The following is a 20,849-nucleotide window of genomic DNA, read 5'->3' as shown; positions in this document are numbered from 1 at the left end:
GTTTAGGCACGTATGCCCCTTTGTGGGTCTCTCTCTCACTCTCTCTGGGCCTCAGTTCCCCATCTGCAACAGGGGAGAGTAAGAACATCAGAATGGCCATCCTGGCTCAGAGCAATGGTCCGTCTAGTCCAGTGTCCTGTCTCTGACAGTGGCCAATGCCAGATGTCTGCACAATCTCACAGGGGCATTGTGAGAATAAATACCTTAAAGAATGTGTCAGACCCAGACCCTACAGTTATGGGGACCATGTAAGTACCTCACATAGATTCAAATTTCCTGCATTCAGATCTTTTTTTCTCCCACTTCCAATTCTAGGAATATTTTTATCTTTGGTGATTTTATTAGCAACTATAACCATTTAACCAAACAGCCGTGAGCTTCCCCAAGAGGCCAGTTTCTACTTTGACCACTCAGGGGAATTGTGCTGGGATGGCAAGATGCTTTGACCAAAGGTGATTGGCAGGATTCACTGGCTGATTTTGAGATAATGACCCCTATTTTGATGTATCCTGTTGTGAAGTCTGGCCATCATGGCAGAAGGGAAGGGTCTGACCAGAATGGGTGTGGGGCAGCGGAACGCAGAACTGCAGCAAGGGTTTTACCTTGTGTCACAATTTTCCACATAGCAAAGAATTCTTTGCTGAGGAGGCTTGGGGGGCCTATAGGCCGGTAGCGATTATCCAAGCGGAACACAAAGGGCTGAACTGAAGCATGACCAAAGCGGAAAGCGATGGTGAAGATGTTGGATATTCGGGGATCCACAGAGTCATTGTACTGCCGGTAGAAAGGAATCAATGTCCCAAAGGTATTTCCCAGCAGGTGGAGCAAGTAGTCTCTGAAGGTTATTATCTGGGGGAAAACAAGGAGAAGGTGATCCGCTCATGGTGCCATCAGCTCCCTGGGAGTGCGGGGAGGGCTATGCTCTTCTCCCAAGAGTCATTCTATGTAACTGTTTCAAAACCACCTGTCTGGGAATACAAAGTGGGAGCAGAGAAAGTGCACAGGACAGGGGCTACCCAACAGTCATCTCTCTGTTGATTTGGCCAGACACTCTTTTCACCCAAACACACATTAGTCCCAGACACTAGTTGTAACTTACTTCCTAACTTTGTGGCACGGGCTTGTGGTCCTTTCTACTCCTGGCCACTTTATCACGTGGTCAGTGATGCATTCTTGGGCAGGCCAGATTTGGGTGTCAGCACAAAAGTCCTCTGCATGTGGCTGCAGCTTCCCCAGCTAGGAGATGGTTTCAGAATCTCAGCTTTCATTACAAATAACAAAGTTTCTGCCCCTCATGTTTGCTCAGAAAATAATTAAAACACATCCCAGCAGGCTACTGTGAGCACGTCAGACCTGTCGTCTACCTCCTACACTGGCTTACCATAGAATTTCACATTAAAGTTCAAGGTCTCAGTCCCAGGGTATCCAAAAGACTAGCTAAAGCTCCCAGATGAAACCTGTGATCAAAACACCACTCCCATGGCACAGTGGAACTCTCAACAATCAGAGTAAAGATCATTCGTGTAGGAGACAGGATTTTTTCCAGGGTTTAGTCCAAGACAGTGCAATGAAATCCCCCATGAACCAAGGACCATCCCAAATCTCCTTACTTTCCGCTTCAGGTGCAAGGCACATATCTCTGACCTTGCCAGTCAAAGGGGGCTGGTGGTTCCTAAAAGATGTAATACTAGATGCTCAATATCAAGCTATTCCAATGCAGAGAAAAGGAAAGAAGAGCCACAGGAGGCCAATGTGGCTGCACAAGAAGCTTTGTAGCTATCTAAAACCAAAAGGGATCCACACAGAAGATGGAAGTAGGGGCATGGCCCCAAGGAAGGATACATGGGAATAGTGTGATTGTGTAGGGACAAAATCAGGAAAGCCAAGGCAAAGAATGAGTTATAGCTAGCAAGGAATGTTGGGGGCAACAAGAAGGGAATCTACAAATGTCAGAGAAAAAAAGGAAGATAAGGGATGCTGAGGAGCCGCTGCTCAATGCTGACTTCGCTTCAATCTTCACACCATAGCAGCAGATACATTTATAAAGAAGAAAAATCCAACCTACAAATCAAGAAACTTCACCGTACCTGCTTCTTCCTCTCAGGAGAGGATGAGAGAACCAACCAACACGTACCAGATGTGTAGTCACATTGCTTTATGTACGACAGGAAGGGGTTCAGATGCTGTGGTGATGAGCAAGTATAAAAACTATACAAATTAGAACAGACAGCAGGGGGAAGAGTAGCCACAAGTGCCGGGGGGAAGCTGCCTGGCCCCAGACCCACCACTGGAGTAGTTCTGTCCCCTGCTGCTCTGAGTTGGGGGACTGGCTGACTCGGGGCTCTGATGCCCCACTAGCCTCCCTCTTGTGGGGGCTTGGATGCCTCTGAGCTCTGCTCCTTCCCTCTGGCCTTTAGGCTCCACTGGTCAGATGAGGGCAGAAATTGCCAGTGTCTCCCAAACACCATCCACTTGTGGCTCCAAAGGAAGATGCTGTTCCCAGCAGCTTTTGCAGATCAGTGACATCCCGTCCCTCTTTTCTTACATGCTACAGTCAATTTGCAGTCGAGTTAATAGTGCTGACATTTAAATTTTCACCATTATTGAGCATCTGCACTTGCGACCCCAAAGCAATGAATGGGGCAACCCACACATCTTAGAGCTATTGTTTCAAGCTCTCTGAAGATTCAGACAGGCATCACACTTATTTCACATTTTCAAGGTTCTCTCTACAACTATAAAGGCTGGAGTTAGAGCTGAACAAAAGTCAGAATTTCCATCCTGTGGGAAATTGCAATATTTCAACATTTATATCCAACCCTAATCAGAATGAAAAGTTGAAATTTCAGCAATGTTTTCAGAACAAAATAGTCTAAAATATTTTTTTTAGGGAATGCCAAAATCAGAGAAGGGACCTTGAGAGGTCATCTAGTCCAGTCTCCCGTGCAGGGGCAGGACCAAGTAAACTTGGACCATCCCTGACAGATGTTTGTCCAACCTGTTCTTAAAACCCACCAGGGATGAGGATTCCACAATCTCCTTTAGTAATTGGTTCCAGTACTTCACTTAACTCTGAGTTAGAAAGTTTTTCCTAATATCTAAAGTAAATTTCCCTTGCTGTAGATTAAGCCGATCACTTCTTGTCCTATCTTCAGTGGATGTGGAGAACAAGTGACCACTGTCCTCTATAACAGCCCTTAACATATCTGAAGACTGTTATCAGTTCCCCACCCCACTCAGTCTTTTTTTCTTCAGACTAAACATGCCAGTTTATGTTCTCATGGGTCAGGTTTTCTAAACCTTTGATCATTTGTGTAATTCTCCTCTGGACTCTTTCCAATTTATTCACATCCTTCCTAGAGTGTGGCACCCAGAACTGGTCACAGGACGCCAGCTGAGACCTCACAAATGCTGAGTAGAGCAGTACAGTTACCTCCGGTGTCTCACTTATGACACTCTTATGCCCCAGAATGACATTAACCTTTTTCACAGCTGCATCACATTGTTGACTCATATTCAATTTGTGGTCCATGGTAATCCCAAAATCCTGTTCAGCAGTACTACTATATAGTCAGTTATTTCCCAGTTTGTAGTTGTGCATGGGATGTTTACTTTCTAAGCAAAGTACTTTGCACTTGTCTTTACTGAATTTCATCTGCTTAAATTCAGACAAATTCTCCAATTCGTCAAGGTTGTTCTGAATTCTAATCCTGTCCTCCAAAGTGTCCTTCCAGCTTGTTGTCATTTCCAAATTTTAAAAGCATATTCTCCACTCTATTAGCTAAATCATTAATGAAAATAGCAAATAGTACCAGACCCAGGAGAGACCCCTGTGAGGCACCACTACATAACATCTTCCCAGTTTGACAACAAACCAAACATGCATCCAACAAAGTGGGTATTCACCCACGAAAGCTCATGCTCCAATACGTCTGTCAGTCTATAAGGTGCCACAGGACTCTTGCTTCTCTAACAAACCATTGGTAACCACTCCTTGAGTATTGTCTTTCAACCAGTTATGCATCCATTTTATATTAATTTAATCTAGGCCGTATTTCTCTGGTTTGCTTATAAGAATATCATGTGAGACTGCGTCAAAAGATTTAGTAAACTCAAATGCTGAAACTGCAGTTTCCATCAGAAAATCATTCTGGCTGAAAACTCCAAATCCACTACCGTTGTAGACCATTTATAATATTAAAGGGAGAATCTGAACAAGTGGAGCATAAGAAAAGTAATAGTTTCCCCAACAGGGTATTCCCTGGCCTAATACAGACCTGCAGTGGAGTTGGCTGGATGTGCTGTTGATGCAGAGTGAAGAGGAGGTTGAGTACGCTGTGCAGTGCTAAGGGCTGTAGGAGCTTTTCTTCCCCATCACAACAGGGGACCAATCATAATCAGAATAATTATGATCCATTGTGTGCATCCTGGGTGTGAACTATCACAGGGCACAATCTAACTGTCAGAGCAATGTTAATCCAATGCCCATCCAGCATTTGAAAATTTAAACCTACAGCATTTACACAGTGTTGCTCAGGTATATTGCCCCCCCTACTTTCTTTGTTCCCATATTCCTCAGAAAGGTCTAGGCAGGAAGTCTGACAAGACAGACAAGACTTCCCACTCCCCACAGTGAAAAGTGATTCCCCCACCTGCCTAACTCAGCAGTGGCCATTGTGCTTTTGCCTTCAGACAGGGAGTCGCTGGGGGGCTGGCACCAGGCATCTGATTGCTTAGCCAAAAAGGAACATTTCCCAAAAGTTCTAAGCAGCTGACAAGAGGCTGTTAAAGAGGAACACCCTTCTCAGCATCCTCCAGCTATCACCATAGCTTCCATGCATGCGACACCTGCCATCCCAAATATTTCAAACCAGATATCACTATCATTTCACCCACCACAAAAATGCAGACATCACTTGCATGGAACATACAGCTACTTAATATCTATTATATCCAGAAGAATTAAGGGGATGTCAAATTGGAATTTGGCCAAGCCCAACACCTACTCCCCTCTGAACAGTGCCAAGGACTATCTATTGACCTGATGAGGTCATAGCCTGGTTTCAGACAGCATCTCCAGTAGCACAGCTCCCCAGCACCACATTGGGCATTGGTTCAGAGCTGACTCAGAAGGAAAAGCACCACCTCCCTTATCCCTTTTGCCTCTTCCCATAGGAACACAGATTTCCATTGATTGTCCCATTTTCAAGTACTTATGAAACCTGACCACGCTTCACTTTTAAGATCACAGCCCAAGGCAGCATGACTGCGGGCAACCGATCATTACAGCTGGTACCTGGATCATGGCACCTATGATCTTCCGGGCCTCCTGGTAGAGCTTCTCTCCATCCCACTGGGGATTTAATCTCTTCAGGTCTCTGGCCAAGCGATTGTGCTCCCGCACAAAGAGTGTGTGAAAAGATGTCAGCCCTGGCATTTCATTGGCTCGAGAGTCACCTGTGGAAATCAAAACCATTTATTTCATTCTCCCAGCCTTGTTCCCCTTGTAATCACATCTCCTTCCCCTCAACCCCCTACTGCTCCTCTCACAGAGTAGGTCCATGCTCCCTCCCAGGAACCCCGTAAGTAACCCTTTCACCTCAGACTCCCACTCACCACCCAGCTACTCTTACCCTCCCCGTTAGCCCACAGCCTTTCAGGAATTTTATGCAGAATTCATATTTTCTGACTTCCACAAACAATGGGAGAGTGAAGAGGTTAATTCCTAAAGTGTCATAAATGTCTCGGCCAATTTTACTAAACACAATAACGCAGTCTGTGCTCTGCAGAGCTAATGCCACCCATTGGCCTAGCATGAGGAGGTGTCCCAGTGCTGCTCGCAACCTACTGCTAACTCACACCAGCAGGAGCTCTCCACTCTGCTAACCCCTGCTCCTACTCCAGATTCCTCTGTTTGTACATCCCAGGATCCCATTGGCCCTTTTGACCACAGCGTCACACTGGGAGCTCAAGTTCAGCTGATTATCCACCATGATCCCCAAGTCCTTTTCAGAGTCACTGTTCCCCAGGAGAGAGCCCCCATTGTGTAAGTGTGGCCTACGTTCTTTGCTCCTTGATGTATAGGTTTATATTCAGCCATATTAAAATGCATATTGTTTGCTTGAGCCCAGTTTACAGGGCAATCCAGCTTGCTCTATATCAGCGACCTCTCCTCTTCATTATTTATCACGGCCCCATTTTTTGTGTCATCTGCAAACTTTATCAGTGATGATTTTATGTTTTCTTCCAGCTCATTGATAAAAATGTTAAATAATGTAGGGCCAAGAACTGGTCTCTGCGGAATCCCACTAGAAAGTGAACCACTCAGGGATGATTCCTCATTTACAATTACATATGAGACCTGCCAGTTAGCCAGGTTTTAATCCATTTAATGGCACATTTTGTTATCAGTCTAGTTTTTTAATCAAAATGTCACCAGGTACCAAGTCAAATCCCTTATAGAAGTCTAAATATATTGCATCACCACTGTTATCTTTATCAGCCAAACTGGTGGACTCATAAAAAAAGAGCTCAAATCAATCTGATAGGACCTGTTTTCCATAAGCCCTTGATGATTGACATTAATTATATTAGCATCCTTTAAATCTTCATTAACTGAGTCTTAATTAAGTACTGGGGCAATATTTTGCCTGTGCTTGATGCCAGGATGACATGGAAGAGAGCTAATAGGATACTGGTTTGTGCCTAAACACCATGGTAATCTTACTACGTGTATTTTGCTTTCACTGATCTGGTTAGATCCCATCAGGATTGGCCTCCTTGTTTGCGGGAAGATATATAATCTGCAGAGATGGAAATGGAACGAAAGGCCTGAGATATAAAAGGTGGAGAAGCGAGGGCAGGGACATGGTGAAAGGAGTGAAGCGTTTCAGCCAACTTAGGATAATTGGGGTGGAAGCTTTATGATCCAGTAAGGTTTTCAAACTCTCCTGATGCAAGATCCCAATCCCACAGGCAATTGGGGTCACAGCAAAAAACCACGGAGGGGATATTAGGAGAGTATGGGTTCTGCTGAACATGATCTGACACCTTGCACCCCCCTGCAGGTGTGGCTGATGCACAGGCTTTCAGAGCTCCAGTCCAGAAGGACCCCAGGATGGGAGGCTTTTGGGACCCATGTGCTACAATTAGGTATCCCTAAACAGGCTCTTTGCACCTGTTTTCTCTTTCTTTCTTTTTTGGGCAGTCTGAAGACTAGCTGTGAAAATAAGGATCTGACAACCCCAGAAAAGAAGGTTTAAACCTCACCCCCCAAAATAAGATTTAATTGTTTGGATTTTTTAAAAAAAAATCAAGAAACAAAATAGAACCAATAGACTCATTCACTCTGGGTCTCGCTATCAGAGAATGAGAGGTGCTGCAGCTGCACGACTTACCTGCAATAAAACATCGGATTTGAGCTGTTCTGTTGGTGAGAAGACAGGGGTCTTTCTCCATGTTACCAAATGGCAGTAATTCCAATCCCCCGTCAGTAAATTGCTGGTTAACAGCCATCAAGCCCAGCTGGTTGGTATTATTCCTTAGTCTCCTAGCCAACGGTACTTCACTGCCATACACCATGCTGCCATCAAGGAAGGCTGTTAGTGCATTGATCTGGTTTCGAATGGCTCTGCCCATGGTGCATGCAGGGGCTGAGCGGGTGAATGGAATGCAGTCATTTTGGTTTTTAATTCGTGGATCATTGGGTGGAATCTGCAGCAAGAGATGAATGGGATTAATTACACTGACTGCAGAAGCCATTCTCCCTCCTGGAGCAGCATTTCCTGCCCTGCCCCACACTGAAACAGCCTCAGTTTCTTGCTAGATTTAAGCTGTGGCTGCACACAGAGTGCTTTGTTAATCCATTCTCAAGATGACAAAGGTTTGGGTCACTGCAACAAACAGAGAAATGGTCTCAATCCTACTGGCAGCTGAAGAGAGGAAAACATCTTGCTGGTCACTGCTCCTGTGTGACCATCCAACAGCGAAATGGAGCATAATAAAGGCCTTCATCAAGGATCATTCCCACTCTTCATCAAGGGCCTGGGTCTGGGGGTGCCGAGGGCATTCACTGCCCATAGGAGGGCCTCGTTCTCTGCAGTCTGGGATGCAGAGGTAATGAAATGGGGGTTTCCTTATTCTATGACTGTACTTAGCCTGCCCTGATTGAAGGATCTCCATAACTTGAAACTCACTCACTAAGCATTTGGTAATGATGCCAAATCCAAGTGAAAGAGAGAGGAGGCAGGGACAGGTGTTCCTACTTGGTGGTGAGGACTCTGTTTAAGGATCTTAGATGCCACTGGATCCTCACTTTCCAGTGTGTAAAGACAGAGCTGAGTAGAGAGTCTATGTCTCGTCTCAGTGATCGCTGGAGCTGAAATCATTGATGGGCTGGTCTGTGGGGCTGAGCTTAGAGCTGGTGTGGGGCAGGATTGGAGGGAAAGACAATGCAGAGGAGGCAGCAGCAGTGAGGTTCCTCATTACCTGATGAAATTGCTAAGAGCAGAGCTACGTGGTGGAACCTCCAAACACAGCATCCCGGCTGAAGGCAGCAGGGAGTAGAGGTGCAGTAGAAGAAGTGCCCCCTACCCAGCAGTCTTAGAGCTGTGGTTACTAATAGCAGGGTTAGGTGGGTGTAGTATGGTGAGAGATGCAGCAGCAAGAAGTGGCAGCATCTGGAGGCTGCAAAGCAGGAGCAAGGTTGCAGTGACACAGGTGGCAAAGTGGCAAAAGAGGCACAGTGGTGAAAGTGGCAGTGGCAGAGGGATAAATATCAGGGAGGGAGAGGAATTATTTAAGCTTAGTACCAATGTGGACACAAGAACAAATGGATATAAACTGGAGCTCAGCTGTTCTCAGTGGTGGCAGATGACAGAACAAGGAGCAATGGTCTCAAGTTGCAGTGGGGGAGGTCTAGGTTGGATATTAGGAAACATTATTTCACGAGGAGGGTGGTGAAGCACTGGAATGGGTTCCCTAGGGAGGTGGTGGAATCTCCATCCTGAGAGTTTTTTAAGGCTTGGCTTGACAAAGCCCTGGCTGGGATGATTTAGTTGGTGTTGGTCCTGCTTTGAGCAGGAGATTGGACTAGATGAGCTCCTGAGATCTTTTCCAACCTTAATCTTCTATGATTCTACAATTCTAAGGACAGGTGCCCCCTCACTTTTCTGTTCCCCCCAGGAGAAATCCTGACAGTACCTTGATGGGGAAGCACGGGGGTTCTTTGGCACAGCTGGTCTCACAGTTCACTCTGCTGCTGAAAGTGACTGTTGCTGGAGTCGCAGGGCCAAAGTCCATGTCATGGTCAATAAACTGGCCCCACTGCATGAAGGCGACTCCCCTGTTCTGATCCAAGACGAACTGATCATTTGGAAAGCGCACAATCTGGTTTGAAACTGCTCGGACCTGGAGGGATTAAAGCAGAGAGCATGTGTGTGTAATATGATGGGCTAGGAACGTGTGTTCTGTCGACAAGATTGGTGAGTGGGGGGCAATTCCCAGCGCCATCAACAGGTGTCTAATGGCAGCTGCTCCAATTTCCTTTTTAAAAACACAAACATTTAAGCGGTGAATACTTTGTTTGCTTTTCCTGCAGGCACCATTCTGGACTCCCTTACTAGAGGGCTCTAACTCTTCATTTGCCATCTCCAGTCAAGTCTGTTCAGCTCTGAACACACTCTGCAATACTCCACCCTTAGGGCTGCTTCATTCATAGAGCTCAAAAAGCCTCATCACTGCTTAATTTGTAATGAAAGAGGGGCCAGGCCTCGAGCAATTGTTTTACTTTCATAACTGACACAGCAAGACCAGAGATGCCAGGCACTGAACTGCCAGGCCCAGAAGTACCGGGGCTCTGAATGGTCAGGCCCAGCGGTGCCGGGGCTCTGAACGGCCAGGCCCAGCGGTGCCGGGGCTGTGAACTGCCAGGCCCGGAGGTACCAGGCTCTGAACTGCCAGGCCCAGAGGTGCCGGGCTGTGAACTGCCAAGCCCAGAGGTGCTGGGGCTCTGAACTGCCAGGCCCAGCAGTGCCGGGGCTCTGAACTGCCAGGCCCAGAGGTGCCAGGGCTGTGAACTGCCAGGCCCAGTGGTGCCGGGCTGTGAACTGCCAGGCCCGGAGGTGCCAGGGCTGTGAACTGCCAGGCCCGGAGGTGCCAGGGCTCTGAACTGCCAGGCTCAGTGGTGCCAGGGCTCTGAACTGCCAGGCCCAGAAGTGCCGGGGCTCTGAACTGCCAGGCCCAGAGGTGCCGGGTCTGTGAATGGCCTGGCCCAGAGGTATTGGGGCTCTGAACTGCCAGGCCCGGGGGTGTCGGGGCTCTGAACTGCCAGGCCCAGAGGTGCTGGGCTATGAACTGCCAAGCCCAGAGGTGCTGGGGCTCTGAGCTGCCAGGCCCAGAGGTGCCGGGCTATGAACTGCCAGACCCAGAGGTGTCAAGGCTCTGAACTGCCAGGCCCAGAGGTGCCGGGCTATGAACTGCCAAGCCCAGAGGTGCCGGGGCTCTGAGCTGCCAGGCCCAGCGGTGCCGGGGCTCTGAGCTGCCAGGCCCAGAGGTGCCAGGGCTGTGAAAGGCCAGGCCCAGAGGTGCCAGGGCTGTGAACGGCCAGGCCCAGAGGTGCCAGGCTGTGAACTGCCAAGCCCAGTGGTGCCAGGGCTCTGAACTTCCAGGCCCAGTGGTGCCAGGGCTGTGAACTGCCAGGCCTAGAGGTGACGGGCTCTGAACTGCCAGGCTCAGTGGTGCCAGGGCTCTGAACTGCCAAGCCTAGATGTGCTGGGGATCGGCCCTGGCACCAATTATGAACTGAGCCTCACAGAGGTGGTCCTGCATTATCAACCCTTCACAGACTGGAAACTGAAGAAAACAAGGATTGAAATCACCCTTTTGAAATGGGGGTGTCAGAAATGAGTCACCCGTTGAACACCTTTGAGTCAGGTGCCTCACTCTAGGCACAAACATTTGAAAACACTGACTTTCACCCCTTTGGTCTCCATTACCATTTCTGTGAAAGAGAAGCAGCATTAGTTCCTTCCACATGGACGGGGGAGTCAGGCCTGCCTGCCTACCTCCATACGTCTGCATAAAGGAGGAAAGTATGAAGGCCAGGCAGCAGCAGAACTACCCTCTGAGTCTTTTAATGAAATTTCTTAGGGTTTGTTTTAAAAGGAATTCCATAATCGGGAACTATCTGGCCAGCTACCAGGGCACTGCTGGGCTTCCCTGTGCTGCAAAGCACACATTGACTGAGACAAGACTGCACTGAAGCCGTTGCCTTATTTAACGTGAACTTTAGAAGATGCGCATGTTCACTACACAGCTAAATTAGCTGAATGCCTTGTCTAGTCCAGGATTTAAGGCGTGATGTTAGCATCTGTTAGTTAATATGTTCTAATTAATACATTTTAAAAGCCTAATGTAAATAAGGCTCACACAGCCTTTACCACAGGGGCGGGAGGAAGCCAATGTAACACATTTTCAATTATAAACTGCCGTATCTACTCTAGACTTTTAGAACATTTGAACATGTAATTTTCAGTCCCTAAGAACCTCTCTTTTAGTAACTGCTTATCTAGGAAGTATAAGAAATCTTACAAATCATTACCAAGCAAGTACCAAAAATGCCCTATTTACAAATACAAAAGTGCACATGCTTTTGCCAAGAGAGACATTATCCAGGGGACAGGGTATTAGAATAGCAGATAGTGAACCTCCTTTTATGCACCATGAATGCATAAAATCATGGCTTTTTTTGGATAATAGTTTATAGGAAATATCTGGGTTAGATACAAACAATATTACATCCCTGTTTACTGCCTTCACACATCTCAGACTGGAGTTCCTAGGCAACGGGGCCAGTGCCAATGTTCAATGTTCATGTGCCAAAATTATGAATAAAAAATGCCACTCTGTCCTGTAAACCCCTTTTCCTCATCTGAGGATAACAAGACAAGCAAGTCCCCTTTTGCTCTGGCACTATGAATTACTCCAAATACTATACAAATATTACTGGACCTTTGTTGGTCCTTAATTAATCCAGTTTGATCTGGATGTATATAAATCTCCTCCAGTTCTGCAAACAAAGAACAGCTTGCTGTGAATCTGGATCTATCAGATCTGCATGAGGGAAAGTTTTTTCCAACATTAGGGAGACCTACAATAGCAGTTTCTCTCATAGATTTTGGAAGTTCCTCTCCTAACACAGCAGCATTAAAGGATCAGCTGATACCTCCTTAATATCTTGTAAAATTCTGCCAGAAATTCACAAGGCTTGGAGTTTTCCACTTTTTAAATTTCCTCTGTTATTTCTTCGCCAAAAATTTCTCTGTCAATCTCCTGTGTCTTTGACAGCTACTTCCCATTGCCGCTACTTCCAGATATTTTTGATAAAAAAATAAAACTGGAAGTATCTGAAGTATAGAGGTTATTCTAATAGTAGCAAAAGCAGCACATATCGTAGCAGTGTGTAACTACCTTTTGCTGAGCATTTTTAACTGGTGGGATAGTGTATTGTTCTTTAATCCTTTGAGCATTGAGTTATCACATCTACTTCCTTTTTCATAAAAAAGCCTCTTTATACATGTAAGGGCTTGTTTAGGGACATCTCCCATAAACTTATTCACTTCTCTCCCTAATGTTAGCTAGTTGGTGATATGTTCTTCTGAGCCTGCACTGTTATGAATCTGTTACAGCTTTTTAGAACATGGGAACAGCAATACTGGGCCAGACCAATGGTCCAGCAATCCTGTCTTCCCACAGTGGCCAAAGCCAGATGCTACAGAGGGAAAGAACAGAACAGGGCAATTGTCCAGTGATCCATTCATTGCTGTCCAATCCCAGTTTCTGACAGTCAGAGGTTTAAGGACACCCAGAGCATGGGGTGGCTTCCCTGGCCATTTTGGTTAATACTTATCTAATTCTATTATGAATCCACTTATACTTTTGGCCTCCATCATATCCTCTGGCAACGAATTCCACAAGCTGACTCTGTGTTGTGTGAAGAAGTGCTTCCTTTGTTTGTTTTAAACCTGCTTCTTATTAATTTAATTGGTGACCTCTGGTTCTTCTGTTATGTGAAGGGGTAAATAACACTTCCTTATTCACTTTCGCCACACCAGTCTTGATTTTATAGACCTCTATCATATCCCCCTTAGTTGTCTTTTTTCTAAGCTGAACAATCCCAATCTTTTCAGTCTCTCCTCATACAGAAGCAGTTCCATACTCCTAATCATTTTTGTTGCCCATATCTCTACCTTTTCCAAATCTAATATCTATTTTTTGAGGTGGGAATGACCAGAACTGTATGCACTGATTGCAGTTCCCAACCAATGGGAGCTGCGGAGTCAGCACTCGGGACAGGACAACATGCAGAGACCCCCACCTCCCCTGCTAGGGGCTTCAGGGATGAGCCGACCACTTCTGGGAGCAGCATGGAGCCAGGGCAGGCAGGGATCCTGCCTTAGCACCGCTGCACCACCAGACTTTTAGCACCACTCAGAGAGGGGGAGCAGTTAAGGGAAGGAGGGGGAGGAGCTGATCAGCAGGGCTCACAGACCCCATGGAGTACCCTTGGGGACCCCCAAGGGTCCACAGACCCCAGTTTGAGAAACTCTAGTATAGGGTAAAAGCACACAAAAGACCAGATTTCACTGAGAGGAGACCAGCTTTCATGGTCTGTGATGTGTTTTTGATGTCCGTGAATTTGGTAGGGCCCTATCTATTACCAAGTGATCCAGCTATATTCACCACTTGGCCCAGCTCCTGTGCACCACTTAGGAATCTCCCCTTGTGAGTTTCAGAACTGCTGCTCCAAAAAGAAGTCATTAACGATGTGCAGAAATTTTAACATCTGCATCCTGTCCTGAGGTCACATGTTCCCAGTCAATATAGGGATAGTTGAAATCCCCTATTTTTAATGGGTTTTCTGTTTTTGTAGCCTCAATAACCACCATGAACCTTTCACAATCACCATTACCATCTTCCTGGTCAGATGATTGGTACTATATCCCCACTGCTATACTCTTATTGTCTATCCATAGAGATTCTATGGTCCTGTTTGATTCATTTAAGATTTTTACTCCATTTGACTCTGTGCTTTCTTTCACATATAGTGCCACTCCCCTTCCAGTGCAACCAATTCTGTGATGCCTGTGATATCAATATCCTCATTTCATAGCAAGCACTCAAGTTCACCCTGTGACATTCTGTACCTCAAAGTAGCACCCTGGAACCCCCATATTCACCACTGTGATAGGATTATGGTGTGTTTTGTACAAACTATAGCTTGTGAGGTATCATTTTAAAGTCTTGATCTGTTGAACATTAATATCCTGTTGAACTGTACGTGCTATCATTGTATGTGAAGTATTGCTACCTGTGTTACTGGAATATGTTGTGAGGTTGGGAACACACACAGCCACCCTTTCAGTTACAACAAAGAATGGCCCAGACAGCATTAATGGCCCATCAAAAAGGAATCCCCTATCCCAGAGATTCTTTAGAAAAGACACCTATGCGATGAGGACTGCCTAACCCCCACATCACAGCAGGGATCTTTTAGCAGCTGGACGAAGGTATAAGCAAGGGAGAGTGACATCATCACTTGTACTCTCCTTCCCCCACCCCCAGTTCAACACCTGGAAGATCATCTGGAGGACAAAGACATTGAACTAGGGAGATTGGTCCCAGGCTGGAAGGATTCTAGTCTGTGTACTGAGGAACTATAAATTGCTTGTACCAACTGTTAGGGTGAGAAAGTGTTTGATTCAAATCTTGTTTAGTCTGTTTACGTTAGAATTTAGACTGCTTTTCTATTTTTATTTCACTTAAAATCTCTCTTTCTGTAATTAATAAATCTGTTTAATATTTTATCTAAACCAGTGTGGTTTTAGTGGAAGACCTTGGGGAATCTCAGCTCAGGTTAACATGGGCTGTTGCACACCCACTACCCTTCTGTCGAAGTGGTGAACTAATTAATGAGTTTACACCAGTCAGGCTTCTGACCAGTTCAAAATGGAATAGTTCTGGGGTGTAGGGCCGGAGCTGGGGGGAATTGGCTGGAGCCTTCCTAATGATGGTTCATGACTAGGGCCCTACCAAATTCAGAGCCCATTTTGGTCAATTTCATGTTCATAGAGTTTAAAAAATAGTAAATTTCATGATTTCAGCTATTTAAATGTGAAATTTTACGGAGTTGTAACTGTAGGAGTGCTGACCCAAAAGGGAGTTGTGGGGGGAGGGCTCATAACGTTACCGGGGGGGTGCGGTACTGCTACCCTTACTTCTGCACTGCTGCTGGGGGTGGTGGCACTGCCTTCAGAACTGAGCAGCTGGAGAGCAGTGGTTGCTGGCTGGGAGCCCAGCTCGGAAGGCAGAGCTGCTGCCAGCAGCAGCACAGAACGAAGGCTGGCATGGTACGGTATTGCCACCTTACTTCTGCACTGCTGCTAGCAGGGCGCTGCCTTCAGAGATGGGCCCTCGGCCAGCAGCAGCTGCTCTCGGCAGCCCAGCTCTGAAGGCAGCAGCACAGAAGTAAGGGTGGCAATACCATGACCCACCACCCTAAAATAACCTTGTAACCCACCCTGAAACTCCCTTTGGGGTCAGGACCCCCAATTTGAGAAATGCTGGTCTCCCCTGTGAAATCTGTATAGTATAGGGTAAAAGCACACAAAAGACCAGATTTCATTGACAGAGACCAGATTTCATGGTCTGTGGTGTGTTTTCCATGACAATGAATTTGGTAGGGCCCTATTCATGAGTGTCTGGGAACTTGTTCATGTAACTCAGCTGGGTGTGGCTGTCTCTACCTGTGGATGGCTGTGTAAGTGCAGTGCCTGTCAGAGGCTTGTAGCTTGACATTGGCATCACTGTGTGAGACACAACCAGGTTGATGGGTTCGAGGGCTCAGTGATCGACAGTCCAGGCTGCACCCTGGGGACCCTGTCACATTCCCATCGTAGTGTTTAAAATTCTTCCATTTCTGTACACGCACTTGTAAAATTTGTCAGTATTTAGTTGTCTGCCTTCATGTGGTGTAACTGAATGAGACTCTATTTCACTTGACTGTTACTCTTCGCTTCTGCCTGTATTTTATCAACTTCCATCCTTTTCTCTTTACTAGGGTATAGAGAATCTCCATTAATAAATCCTCCCCTACAGGATGTCTCTATCTGAACCGTGTGCTCCACTGCACCTGTCGGTTTTTCCCCAGCCCTTAGTTTAAAAAGTCCCCTGTGAAGGTCTTAATTTTACATACCAGCAATCTGGTTCCATTTTGGTGTAGGTGGAGCCCATCCTTCCTGCATAGGCTCCTCCTTTCCCACAATGTTCCCCAGTTCCTAATAAAACCTAAATCTCTCCTCCCAACACCATCGTCTCATTCACACATTGAGACCCTGTGGTTCTGCCTGTCTAACTGGCCCACGCACGGAATGGAAAGCATTTCAGAGAATGCCACCATGAGGTACTGAACTTTAATCTCTTACCTACCCTAGAATCTCTCTCCTCTCTTTCTCTATGTCACTGGTACCCACGTCTGCCATGACCACCAGCTCCTACTCAGCACTGCACATATGTCTGTCTAGATGTCTCAAGAGGTCCACAGCCTTAGCACCCAGGCGCCAATTCACCATGCGGTTCTCTCAGTCATCACAAACCCAACTATCTATATTTCTAATAACTGAATCCCCCATAACTATTATCTTTCTCTTCCTAATAACTGTGGTCCCCTCCCCCGAAAGGGTATCCTCAGGGCCAGAGGACACCACAACATCATCTCAAAGAATCCCAGCTAAAGGATTGTTTCCCTCTCTCCCAACTTGATGTTCTCCATCCCTGAGACTTTCATTCTCCTCAGCAGCACAGAGGCTGTCAGACCTCTCTGTCTCCCTTCACTCCTCCCGTCAGCCACCCTGGTCAACAGCCCATGCTCAGTCTCTGAGGGCCAGGAGCTGCTTGCACCAAATGCACACATATGCCACCTGCTTACAAGGCAAGTAATCAGACATGCTGCATTCGGTGCAATAAACTGGAAGGTGCTCGAAGGTGCATGAAGATTCTCCTCAGGCAGAAACTAATGATGAACTACTGAAAAATGAGTAGCGCATGGAGGAAAAATAAGAGGGCAGGAAAAGAAAAGAATCCAGAACCCTCACCGCTCCCGTTGCTAGACATCTGCTGCAGTAGTTTTACTCTTGCAGCTTTTTCATTTGTTCTTTGTGTGTATGTCTGCGGGGTTTAGGAGATTGTTTGTTTTTCTGGTTGGGTTTTTTGGGGCAGGGGCGTTCATTGGCCTACATTTAGAGAATGTTTATCAGTGTATCCGGCTCTCACGTGACCTCTCTAAACACCTTTGCAGAACAGCTCTGTCTGCTGATCCTGTTCACCAGCTCCCTGGTCGCTTACAAGCTGGCTTTTTAAACCCCCGTTCTCACTGAGTTAGCCCTGCCCTCTTGAACCTAAAGAGATTAGGATCAAAGGATGGATTTTTAAGTTCTGTTTCAGTTCTAATTTTTCTTGAGTTTTTTTTTTTTTAATGAGAGGCTCTTCTCAGAGTTTACTCCTTCACGTGCCTCTCAGAGTCCTCTCTTTCTTTTGTCTTTATTATTTATTTGGAAGTATTGAAGATCACTTCTAATTGCCGCTATTCTATTGTTGTTCTGGGCAACATCCTCTACCCACGGGACCTCAACCCTGACCCTCAGGAGGAGATGTCCTCTGATGTTTATGTTACATGGGGAGGATTTATACAGAGCCCCTAGGAGTCCCTCCCCATCCCCTTTCTTTTGTCCATTATTTCCCACCCCCAAGATCCCCCACACTGCAGTGTGGCCCTTTTAAAGTGGCCCTTCAGTCTATGTTTGCCCCAATTAAACTGAACTGTAGAATATTTTCTTTTTACAATTAGCTGAGTTATTCCTCAGCTGTTCGTTCTGGATGGCTCTCCATAAAACTCTTTCAGTTACAAATCTTCAGGTTACTCCTCACATCTCAGAGTTCTCGTATTCAGCTCTGTTTCTCTCAGGGACAGCACGTTATCTGGATTCTTTTCTTTTCCTGCCCTCTTATTTTTCCTCCATGCACTACTCATTTTTCAGTGGTTCATCATTAGTTTCTGCCTGAGGAGAATCTTCATGCACCTTCAAGCTTTGGTTTTCTAGCTCAAGCAGCTGGACTGTAGCTTCCCTTCTTTAAAGACTTTTCTGGCACAAAGTGGATTTTGGAAGTGAAATGAGCATTTCAGCTGAAATCCCCAGCTATCCCAAATTCCTGCCTTTCTGAGTGCTGCTGTCATTACATCCCACTACATCAGCTAACGGCTCCCCACACACCCTGCTGCGCATACACATGTACCTCTTCCTTGCTGGGTATTTTAACATATTTTTCTTTGGGTATTCGTCCTCTAGAACTTTGCGCTCTGCTTTTTGACAGGGTTAAGTGTTCTCAAACTCAAGAGTTCAAAAATTATGACTCAGGGCCCCAAAAATCATGAGACTGGCAGTGAAATCCCAAGAATTTTTCAAATAGTAAATGTGGGATCTTTTTCTTTGCCTTCTGGGGTTTGGGCCATTAGGCTTCAGCTTTCTTAGCTCTTCCTGCCACTATACGAGCTAGAATGTCTTTTTTTAAAAATGAAAGCGGAGATTCTCATGACTTCAGGAGCTGGGGATTTAGGGAAAACACCCAGTATGATGACTCACTTGATAAAATCGTGTGAGTTGGCAACATTGGGTTAAATGGGTCTAAGGGGAAATGATGGAAGCAGATTATTCTGCTTTCCACTCAGGCTTCAGACAGCCATTTTAGGGTACAGCTATACTTTGAGCTGAGGGTGATTCCCAGCTCAAGGAGAGGCACCCATGCTAGCTCTGATTGAGCCAGCATGCTAAAAATAGAGCAGCTAGCTGTGCTGAGTACCTACTCATCTGTGACACAAGGCAGCTAGCCTCTGCCTGCACCTGTGCCATGTGGCTACGCCTCCTTTTAGCATGTTAGCTCGATCAGAATTAGCCCACGTACTTTGCCGCATGCTGGGAATTACTCCTCCAGTCGGAAGTGCAGACCTAATGGCCTGCTGTTTCCTTCCTTTTTTCACTTTGGTCATTATGTGCCCAGCCTAGAGATGGCACAGGGGTTTCTGATGGTGGAGGACATGTGCCATGGGGCCCCTGAACTACCCTACCTCTGGCAAAACTCTGAGCGTCCTTCCTACTATTTTAATTGAAAGAATGTATTTTAAATGAATTGACAGTCCTTACCAACGGGAGAGGAAATCCAGCATAACGGAATCCTTCCTTCCAGCCACGAGGGAGTGAAACACCATCCTCATACTCTGGAGGCAGCCATCGGACATAGGCTCTGTTTGAAGCCCCTAAGGTAGGGCTTCTCCTGGGAGATGGGATGAAAGAATCTGTATTTACAATACAGCAAATTATACCATCAACATCATCATCATTATAGAGCCTAGGAGCCCCAGTCATGGGCCAGAACAATGTGCCGGGCACTGTACGGACAGAACAGAAAGACAGTCCTTGCTCCAAGGGGACGACAGTCTAAGAATAAGACAAGAGACACCAAGCAGACACAGACAGGCCAATGGGGGAGCACAAGGAAACAATATTGGGCAGTATGACAAGCAGGGGCCTCAGCACACCAGCTGCCTAATCATTGCTGACGCTTTTGTAGGCATCACTACACAGGGGCATGTTAAGGAGGAATTGGAAGGAGGAAATGAGGTGGCGTTGCCAGTGCTCTTGCGAGCTCCTGCCATGGGTGAGGGGCAGTGTGGAACAAAGCACAAAGGGGCTTGTATGAGAATGTAATGCGAGGCAATGAAGGAGGGCACAGCTGACCAATGAGGGCAGGAGTCACTAGTGTGTAAACCACTGAGCAGAACCATTGCAAATGGTTCAGTGACACCCTGACACACAGCATGCATGAGGACACACTACACTAGGAACTGAAATCTGACCTCTGTTTTGGCTTGGGTGTGACTTTCACTCTAGGGATTTCCTAGAAACCAGCCTGATTGTGAGGCTTGAGCCAGCTGGTGAGGAGGAAATTCTTGCTACTGAGCCAGGAGTGTAAAAGACTCTTCAATGAGCTGAATTAACAAGAGGGTGTAGACACTAAATGCATGGTCAGGCTCACCACTCCTGGCAGGACTTTTCCCCTGTGCACCCTGTGAGATTTCACTGAAACAGGCCTGGCTAGGGATTTAGGAACATAAAAGCGTAAGAATGGCCATACTAGGTCAAAGCAAAGGTCCATCTAGTACAGTATTGTGTCTTCCGACTGTGACCAATGCCAGGAACTTCAGAGGAAATTAACAGAACAGGGAATCCTCAAGTGATCCATCTGCTGTCACCCATTCCCAGCTTCTGGCAAACAGAGGCCAGGGACACCATCCCTGCCCATCCTGGCTAATAGCCATTGATGGACCTGTCCTCCACAAATTTATCTAGTTCTTTTTTGAACCCTCTTATAGTCTTGGCCTCCACAGCATCCTCTGGCAAAGAGTTCCACAGGTTGACTGTGTGTTGTGTGAAGAAATACTTCCTTGTTTGTTTTAAACCTGCCACCTATTAAGTTCATTTGGTGATCCCTAGTTCTTGTGTTATGAGAAGGAGTAAATAACACTTTCTGATTTACTTTCTCCACACCAGCCATGATTTTATAGACCTCTATCATATCCCACTCTACTTGTCTCTTTTTCAAGCTGAAAAGTGTTTTTTGTTGTGCTTTTCTGGACCTTCTCCAATTCCAATATATCTTTTTTGAGATGGGGCACCTACCTCTGTGTGTAGTATTCAAGATGTGGGCATACCATGGATTTATATAGAGGCAACATGATA

General features: G+C 46.3%; 1 protein-coding gene across 1 annotated transcript in view; it reads right to left on the bottom strand.

The window, feature by feature from the left end:
* Nucleotides 1-20,849, bottom strand: part of LOC116818731 (myeloperoxidase) — a 44,798-nt gene that overhangs the window by 11,591 nt on the left and 12,358 nt on the right. Inside the window, 5 exon segments of the mRNA XM_032769928.2 lie at nt 603-849; nt 5,297-5,457; nt 7,398-7,713; nt 9,202-9,408; nt 19,254-19,383. Coding sequence (XP_032625819.2) covers nt 603-849; nt 5,297-5,457; nt 7,398-7,713; nt 9,202-9,408; nt 19,254-19,383 — 1,061 coding nt within the window.

The sequence above is a fragment of the Chelonoidis abingdonii genome, chromosome 20, assembly GCF_003597395.2.
Source record: "Chelonoidis abingdonii isolate Lonesome George chromosome 20, CheloAbing_2.0, whole genome shotgun sequence".
In the NCBI taxonomy this organism is placed as follows: Eukaryota; Metazoa; Chordata; order Testudines; family Testudinidae; genus Chelonoidis; species Chelonoidis abingdonii.
Note: the sequence above shows the minus strand (reverse complement) of the source record. Positions and strands in the feature narration are given on the sequence as shown.